The 9,978-nt window shown below is 26.4% G+C and overlaps 1 protein-coding gene and 1 long non-coding RNA gene across 3 annotated transcripts; one reads left to right on the top strand and one right to left on the bottom strand.

Annotated features, from left to right (window-relative positions):
- The first annotated feature begins 1,042 nt into the window (after window positions 1-1,042).
- On the top strand, window positions 1,043-9,978 carry Ranbp16 (Ran-binding protein 16). Of its 2 annotated transcripts, none has more exons than XM_072010750.1 (15): window positions 1,043-1,328; window positions 2,587-2,824; window positions 2,899-3,053; window positions 3,126-3,350; window positions 3,429-4,299; window positions 4,376-4,661; window positions 4,736-4,880; window positions 4,965-5,112; window positions 5,189-5,348; window positions 5,454-5,856; window positions 5,939-6,101; window positions 7,331-7,408; window positions 7,499-7,689; window positions 7,780-7,907; window positions 7,990-9,978. In XM_072010750.1, the coding sequence occupies exons 1-15, from the start codon at window positions 1,314-1,316 to the stop codon at window positions 8,096-8,098; spliced, it is 3,315 nt and encodes a 1,104-aa protein (XP_071866851.1). In that variant the 5' UTR covers window positions 1,043-1,313; the 3' UTR covers window positions 8,099-9,978. The 2 variants fall into 2 exon arrangements, with proteins under 2 accessions (XP_071866851.1, XP_071866852.1); XM_072010751.1 differs by having other exon boundaries at window positions 1,052-1,328; window positions 5,939-6,077.
- Window positions 1,487-2,003, bottom strand: LOC139991048 (uncharacterized). Its single transcript, XR_011800729.1, has 2 exons — window positions 1,826-2,003; window positions 1,487-1,548 (listed from the first exon to the last, which is right to left on the bottom strand). It is a non-coding gene; the product is annotated as an uncharacterized lncRNA (long non-coding RNA).

The following is a 9,978-nucleotide window of genomic DNA, read 5'->3' as shown; positions in this document are numbered from 1 at the left end:
CTGATAAATTTTGTCAGATTATTATGACTTACATTATTCCAGATTTGAATACATTTTATATATATAATATTACAAGATTTTATCTACAAAATTATGAGAAAAGGTATTTCATATATATTTGAAGTTAATATATTAATTTTGTATGTAACAGCACGAAATAACGCATCGCTTTACCAGAGATAAAGTTTTATAAAATTTTGTGAACATTTAGAAATTACTTTGGCAAGAAAAGGCCCCAATCTGAATATTATATTTTCATTTTATTATTTATGCATTATGTATCGTCATAACACAATGCTACATAGTATACAAAAATTAGATGCATAATCAATCATAAATCATCATTAAGTCACTTTTTATCCAATCCCAATTGTTTCTTATTTTATGTCATTATACTATTGCAAAAAAACTCAAGCTGAAACAAAAAATATATAACACAATTATCAAATTATTTATGTATAATTTTGTTAAAAAAGGAACAACGATATCTATTTTATTATATATCTTTCTATCATTTGAAATATTGGAAAGTTGTTCAAAAAATTATTTAGTTTCAAGAAGTGCATTGTCTCACTTAATATGTTTCATGTTTTGTCATTTTTAATTTTATAATAATTCTTGCAAATTGTAAATTTTTATTTTTGTAATGAACGTTTTATAAAAATTATTCAAAAAATTATTTGTGATATACATATATCCAAAAAATAAAATACTAGAAATATTTTATAACTACATATTAAAAAGCTCCATAAAACTATTGTTTATTACAGCATGTTTTATTTGAAAAAATATACGCTTGTATTTTGTTTTTCATCGAAAATTTTTTTTAGATTACGCGCGAAATAAGTACAAATTGTTGACTTTTCATCCTACTTTTTTTATTTTATTATACTGAAAAATACTATAATGTCTATTATAAAATTTTATTCTTTATTTTATACAATATAAATACATTATAAATATCAAATTTTTATTATTTATAATAAATACTAGACAAAGACAATGATCAACGACAGAACTAGTTCCCACAGTAGTTTCTTCAATAGAATCACAAAACGTAACTAAATATATTCTAACGTAATATAATCCGTAATTTATCTGTAATTTCTACAATGAAAATAGTGAAGATTTGGCTTAATTTTTCTTCCATCTTTGTAAGGCAGGGGGGTATGAATTTTATTTCTTTTGTTAATAAAGGTGGCGTTGTTGATGCTTCCGATGTAGGAAAACGTCGCTTCTACATAACATGTTGTGGCAGTCGAATTTAAAGCATGTGATCCTGCCTTCATTGTAGATAATACAAAGCTGCGAAAATGGCGGACGAACAGGTGAGTTACCCATCAAAATAACGTGCAAACCTCAACCAAAAAAGTGGAGTTATTTATGATGAAGTGATTTCAAAAATCGTGTGGTAAGCCAGCCGGTAGTAAATCTGTTGCAAGTTATGTGGTGTCGACGTGTGTCCCAAACATTTTGCTACTGGGAAACTTAAGTATTTCTTGGAAGCTACGTTGTTTGTTGCCGGACCATAGTGATAATTTTATCGCACTGTCAATAAAAATGCAATCATAAATTAACAGATTTTCCCGCTTTAGCTTTATTGACATCTTGTTGTACGAACAAAATCATGTAGCCGATATATAAAACTTTAACCTTGTTTTCGTAAATACTATTTTGTGTAGATATAGTTCTGAAGTTTCAAAAGATAATTAATGGATGAGAATATCATCTAAATCTTGAATTTTAAGTTTGAATATTATTATTTAAGAGAAATTTTGTTTGTTTACATCGTAATGATATCAAACTATTATTTGAAATTATTTACAAAAATATGGCATAACCTATCCACTTTAATTTTATAACATAAACTAAGATGTTTTTTCTGTTACTTTATACTTAGCTCGTATTGTTTATCTCACGTTAGTTATAAATGTCTTTTTTATTAATCACAATCTTTCGATTAAATAAAAAATAATACGAAAATACGTTGGTATACGTTTGTAATTTTTTTAAGCAAGTGGCGGTTTGGAATTCCGATAATTAATATGTGCTGTACTTTTATAAAATTTAAATAAATGTGTAACCTCTAAAATACCTAAAAGTTAAAAACATTAATTATCACATTGATTTTATAATATGGAATAAAACTGTGATTGTTATAATCCTATCTAATTTCTATTTATGTATTTAAAAAATGAAAATATCTGTAGGTTTATAATTATTATATTTACTTGTATTGTTTTAGTTTTAAAAAATGTTAATAGATAGTAATTAGTTTAATATTTTTATGCATCTTTTTAAAATTTTAATTTGATACATTTTTTTAAATATTAATCATGTTTGTTGACATTAGTAAGAAAAACATATTATAAATAAATTACATGATTTTAAAGTATTGCCTATTTGTTATAATATAATTGAGAAATATTTAAATGAAAGTTTTTATATATCCAAAATAAGTGATTAAATTTATTAAAGAACTTGGGAAGTAAAATAATATTTTTGAAGTATATAAAATAAAAATAACTACACAGAAATATTGTTTATTTGGGATGAATTATATCATTAAGAATGGATCACATACAGGAAGTACGGCAGCTGGAGTTGCTATGCAAGCAGTTGTATGAATCACAAGATTCTACACATCGTGCAGAGGCTGAAAAAGCACTTGTTGCTTTTCAAAATACTCCAGATACTCTTACAAAATGTCAGCTTCTACTTGATCGAGGAGATTCTCCATATGCTCAATTATTGGCAGCTACCACCTTGACAAAATTGGCTTCCCGTTCATCAGGACTTAGTTTACGACAGAGGCTTGACATACGTAAGTGTATTTATTCTATCATAAAGCAAAACAATTAAACATACTTAGGTCTAATATCTATAATTTTATTTTAGGAAATTACATTCTCAATTATTTAGCAACTCAGCCAAAGTTACCAAACTTTGTAATACAAGCTCTGGTTACACTGTTTGCCAGGATATCAAAGTTTGGGTGGTTTGATATTGATAAAGAAAGAAATGTGGTCAGTGATGTAACAAAGTTTCTTCAGGTTAGTTATTATTTTCTTTGTTCCAAAATGTTTATTTTTCATAATTATACCATATTTTGATATAATATACAGGGATCGGTAGAACATTGTATGATAGGAGTCCAATTACTTTCTCAACTAACGTGTGAAATGAATCAAGTGTCGGATGCAGATGCAACCAGATCTATTACAAAACATAGAAAAATTGCTAGCCACTTCAGAGATACACAACTTTTTGAAATATTTAGGTTATCGTATACTTTATTAAGTACAGCTCGAGAAAATTGTAAAAACTTAAATTTTAATGATGAAGCACAGGTATATCTCTTGCTACTTTTTTCTGTATTTATAGTAATATCCTAAATTAATATTATTATCATTGTTTTGTTTTTTTAGCATGGTCTGATCAGACAACTTTTAAAACTAGCACAAAATTGTTTGACATTTGACTTTATTGGGACTTCAACAGATGAAAGTTCTGATGATCTTAGTACAGTACAAATTCCGACCTGTTGGAGACCTGTATTTTTGGATTTTACATCACTGAAACTTTTCTTTGATTTATTTCATAGTTTACCTAACTCACTGTCAGCTTTGGCTCTTTCATGTTTGGTTCAAATAGCATCTGTTAGAAGGAGTTTATTTTCAAATCCAGAAAGGGCACAATTTTTAACACACTTAGTTAGTGGTATAAAACACATACTACAAAACCCTCAAGGTCTCAGTAATGCTGAAAATTACCATGAATTTTGTAGACTATTATCAAGGCTAAAGAGCAATTTTCAGCTTGGGGAATTGGTCTTAGTCAAAGACTACCCAGAAGCTATACAATTAATTGCAAAATTTACAATCCAAAGTTTACGGATGTGGCAGTTTGCACCAAACAGTTTACATTATTTACTAACATTGTGGCAAAGAATGGTATCATCCATGCCATATGTAAAAGCAGGTGATCCACACCTGTTAAATACATATACTCCAGAAATTGTAAATGCATATATTACTTCAAGACTTGAATCAGTTGCAGTAGTAGTCAGAGAGGGTTTAGAAGACCCACTTGATGATTTAGGAATAGTTCATCAGCAATTGGAGCAAATATCTGTAATTGTAAGGTGTGAATATCAAAAGGCATGTACTTTGTTAGTACAGCTTTTTGATCAGTCTGCTAGGGCATACCAAGAATTAATGACACAAACAGCATCTCCAACACAACGAGTGGATATCACTGTACAAGAGGGTCAACTCACTTGGCTTGTATATATCATAGGTAAGTAAATTTGTAAATCATACAGAAAGGTAAACATGTTTAATAGTGAATTATTACATTGATATTTAAAAAATAGGTGGTGTTATTGGCGGAAAAGTAACATTTAACAGCAATGAAGAGTATGATGCAATGGATGGTGAATTAGTTTGCAGAGTACTCCAATTGATGAATTTGACTGATTCAAGACTTGCACAAGGTGGCTGTGAGAAATTGGAATTAGCAATGTTGAGCTTCTTTGAACAATTTCGTAAAGTATATGTAGGTGATCAAGTTCAAAAAAATTCTAAAGTATATAGAAGACTGTCAGATGTTTTAGGAGTTAATGACGAATCCATGGTACTTGGTATTCTTATCCGGAAAATGTAAGTAGGAAGTTACTTTCAGGAATATTATTTATATTATTTCAAGATTTATGATCTTAATTTTGCATTTACAGAATAACAAATTTGAAGTATTGGGGTCGGAGTAAACAAATTATTTCAAAAACATTACAATTATTAAATGATTTATCTGTAGGATATAGTTGTGTCCGTAAACTTGTAAAATTAGAGGAAGTACAATTTATGCTCAATAATCACACAGTGTGTATATATAAAAATATGTAAAATTTACTTACAAAAAATTAAGAATATAACTGCATATATTCTTTTTTTTTTCACTAACAGAGAGAGCATTTTCCATTTTTGGGAAACAATGTTGCTGTAACAGAAATGCGTTGTAGATCAATGTTTTACACATCCTTGGGTAGATTATTGATGGTAGATCTAGGAGAAGATGAGGAAAGGTTTCATACATTTATGTTACCTTTAACAAGTATGGAAAGCTTTTTTGTATCCAAAATTCTACTACATACTTATTTAATATTTACACTTACGTTTTCCACCTATAGATGCATTTGAAAGTTTAGGACAGTTAATTGGGCCAGCTGACCCTTCACTTTTTACAGCAGAGGAAGCAAAAAAGGCATTGATCGGTTTAGCAAGAGATTTAAGAGGTTTAGCTTATGCATTCAACACAAAAACATCTTATATGATGCTCTTTGATTGGATGTATCCTTTTTTAAAAATATAATTTGATAAATGATTAAGAGTCATTAATACATAATAACTTGCCATAATTTTTGATAAATGTAAAGTACCTTAATTTACACATAGTTATCCTAATTATACACCGATTTTATTACATGCTGTGGAATTGTGGCATTATGAGCCACAAGTTACTACACCCGTCCTAAAATTATTTGCCGAATTAGTACAAAATAGGAGTCAACGATTACAGTTTGATGCATCTTCTCCAAATGGAATTTTATTATTTCGTGAAGCTAGTAAAGTAATATGTAGTTATGGGAATCGTATATTAAACGTTGAAGTTCCAAAGGATCAAATATACCCCTTAAAACTTAAAGGAATAAGTATATGCTTCAGTATGTTAAAAGCAGCTTTATGTGGAAGTTACGTAAATTTTGGTGTGTTCAGATTATATGGTGACGAGGCATTGGATAATGCACTCAACACATTTGTAAAATTACTTCTTAGTATACCACAAAGTGATTTATTGGTATGCATCAATTAATTTATGTTTATATTCAAAAGATGTAATCTTAGATATCTTACAACTTAATATTGCTTTTTTTTTGTAGGATTATCCAAAATTATCTACAACATATTTTGTGTTACTCGAGTGTTTAGCTCAAGATCACATGGTGTTCCTTTCTACTTTGGAACCAAGAGTATTCTTATACATTCTATCAAGCATCAGTGAAGGCCTTACAGCACTAGGTGCGCAAAAAGACTACTATACAGGTCTGTGCGGCTGATTCTATTTTATTATCATTCTCTTATCCTCTATGCCATGCCACAGGATTATAAGACCCAAATCATTTAAAATTCCTTTTTTATAAGAAAAATGTTTGTTAAATATTTTGTATTCTATTTCTGTAAAATATTAGTAAATTATGAATAATTACTTATAATTGAAGTATAATAGAGATTTCAATCGCAATTAAACAAAATTTAATAGTATATTTATATATATCGGATTTGTTTTTAATGAAAAAAAATATATATACATAAATAATCTTGTATCATGCATGTTCGAATTCTTATTTGGCGATATTAATACAATTTTATATATGAAGCATAAAAAAATCGGGAGAAATATTAGTTAATAAGAATGTTTAATTTTGTTTATGTTTATTTGCTTTTTGCATTGTTGCTTGGAATGTAAACCTGCATTTAGGTATATTAGTTACTGCTATAGTTTCGAAATTACAGAAACAAATGTATGCTGAGTAATATTTATGCATATAAGGAGAATGATTGAATCACCATAATCATATAGGCAATGAGAGGATTGGAGTTTGTAGAATCTAGACCCTAATTGCTATTGTTCTATTGCCTTTTTCTTTTTCTTCCTTTTTCAAATTTTTCTTCCTATTTTTAATGTTGTATTAAACAACTTATGAATTCTTCATTTCTTTAAAATTAAATTACATAGCACAGATAGGGTCTAGCACACATAGTCAGCCGCACAGCTGGCATGCTACTAAAATATATTACTATTTATAGTCATAAGTTCTTAAGTTACTAATTTACTAATCTTTATGTGTTGTTTTCACATTTTATGCTTTGTTTTCCATTCAATATATGACATGCAAAATTATGAACAACAAACGAATACTTCAAATATGAATGATTATTGTTTGTTCATTTACTTTTTCAAAATTGATAAAAATTATGTTTTGACTCAATAAGTCATCATTTATAATGACAGATTCTTCTAACTTTTTTTTATATATAAATAAAATTGTGTTTTGATAAATTAACTAGCCAACATAATAAGTGAACAAATAATTTTACAGAATTTACATTATTTTCAAGGTAGGTTTCTATATTAAATTCCACGATAGACACCGATTATATTTATATATTTTTTTATATTATTTTTTTAATGATTACTTTTATTTAACAGTTCCTATTTTACTTCAGATAAATATAAAATATGAAATGTAAATAACAAAACTTCATTGCAGATACAATGGTCTGTACTGGTTGTTGCGCAACACTTGATCATATTGTGACTTACATATTTAAACAATTATATCAAAAAGGTATTTATCTCATGTATCTACTACTATTTACTAGTATTTATCTCATATATCTACATTAATGTATTTGAATACATGTTCCCTTTTTGTCAGGGGGTTATCCGGGCAGGAAAAATACGGTAGTTCCAGGAGGTGGAGACTTATTCTTACAAGTTTTAAAGCAACATCCTGAAATTCTTCAACAAATGTTAAGTACTGTTTTAAATGTGATAATGTTTGAAGATTGTAGAAATCAATGGAGTATGTCACGTCCTCTCTTGGGATTAATTCTTTTAAATGAAGAAGTAAGTATTTTTCATTTATTATAAAAATTATGTTAAGAGATCACAAAAATTTTATAATTTTACACTGAAATTAAATATTTATTGTTACAGTATTTTAATCAGTTACGAGAAAATATTATTAGAAGTCAACCAATTGATAAACAAACAACAATGGCACACTGGTTTGAACATTTAATGGAAGGAATCGAAAGAAACTTACTCACAAAAAATAGAGATAGGTAAGAGGAATTAAAAAACAAAAGATACGAAATTATATATGGACATTTATCCATGTTTATGTATGTATTTTTCTTTTCTCAGGTTTACACAAAATTTATCATTGTTTAGAAGAGATATAAATGATATTTTAAAAGGACCTAATACAACTTCAAATCCTATCGGTGATATGATGACCTTAACCTTCAATTAGATTCTCCTAGGTTCTTGCCTGCCAAATGCTTGAATGTGTGTGCGAGTGAATTATAAATTATGGTGGAATTAAAATTGATTTTAGCTGAGTATAAAGATAATAAATTACATACTGTTATTTTACAAAAGCATTATTGTTTGGCTTCCTATTCTTTTATATTTTTAACTTTTGTTTTTTCAGTTTTGTTGAACATAAATGTTTCCAAATTTAAGATATTGAAACCTATATATAAATATACATACAATTCATTCTAAAAATTCGTAAACAAAACAGACTAAATCCTTCTTATTACCTTTATACTCCAGTTGCTTTGATTTAATATAATATTGGAACATAAATATTCGTACACATATATTTTAAGTATAAAAATTCATTGGTAATAAATATATTAAATTTCATAAATCAACGATTATTCGATATCAAGCAACTTTGTATGGATAAAAAATTGGATTTATTTCAATTGCCTTTTGCAAACGTTTATAATGTTAACAATTTAAAATTACAATATTTTTATCTTATGTTGATATTAAAGCATGTATTTCGGACATGAATGATTTGTTTCATACTATATTATAGTAAAAATTTAAGTTTTAGTAAAAAGAATTATCTTTTTCGACATATTATTCAATATATATATATATATATCCACATTTTATTTTAAATAAACAACAAACTATTATTTTGATTGCTAAATAATATGTTAAAGATACAGTGTAGAATAGGAAGCCAACTTCATAAACTATTATCGTAGTTTTTATTCCATTATTTTTACACGCAATCGACTTCCATTTATATGTTAAAATGTTTGATTATCAACATTTTTTATTGTAACACAAATTATAATTTTAAGATTATTTTATCAAATTAAAAAAAATTGATGAGGCATAAAAAAAATATTAATGTTCAATTATTAGTATTCTTTAACTAAAAAGTAAAATTGTTTAAATAAATATTATTGAATAAATCATTCATAATGTTAATGATATTAGAAAAAAATATCAAGCTAATAATGCATAATTTACTTATAATAATCATTATTATTATTATTATTATTATTATTAAAATTATTATTATTACTATCATCATCACCATTATTATTATGAAATTATAATTTTCATTAATGATTCACTAAAACAAGATTGAAAACTGTCAACATGCATTTTTAATATTCATTATAGTTTATATGTTTTTAAATTGGAATGAAAAATTCTAACAAATTTTTGTATTGCATTCATAAAAAAGATATATATGTATATTATTAGCACATACATATAGTAAAAATATTCATCAGTCAACATTATATCATTCATTTAATAGAATGCGTGTTAACAGAAGAAGAGATTAAAAAGTATCAATATTCTTAACTAATGTTAAATGTACTACACAAACTTTATTAATTTAGAATCTAAATTTTCAACCCAAACGTTTTAATCACTTTGCGCATACAGTATTTTATATTTTATTACGATTTATCTTGTAATATTTACAATATATGACACTTTCAAAAGAGAGTTTAAAAACAAAAAATTAACTTTCCTTTTTTTATTCAATTTTTAAAGTTATTTCAAATTTTAAAAAATTTAGTAATAATAACAATTATAATATATCTTGATATGCATATATATATATATATATATATATATACGTAAATGTGTGAAATTTTTATCAAAGCATCTGAAGTTTACACTCCCGATTAAACCAATCGTTAAACAAACATATATCATATTTTTTTTTTTCTAAAAACTATTTGTAACATTAAACAGTGAGAATCAAATGTATGAGGAATGCGTGTAAAAAATTTCATGTGAGAGTTATGTAATATTAGTCTGTATACAGTTAATAATAATTTAGTGGAAGTTATATTGAATATTTACAAACAA

This window comes from Bombus fervidus, chromosome 9, assembly GCF_041682495.2.
Source record: "Bombus fervidus isolate BK054 chromosome 9, iyBomFerv1, whole genome shotgun sequence".
In the NCBI taxonomy this organism is placed as follows: Eukaryota; Metazoa; Arthropoda; class Insecta; order Hymenoptera; family Apidae; genus Bombus; species Bombus fervidus.
The sequence above is the reverse complement of the archived record's forward strand: the minus strand, read 5'-3'. Positions and strand labels throughout refer to the sequence as shown.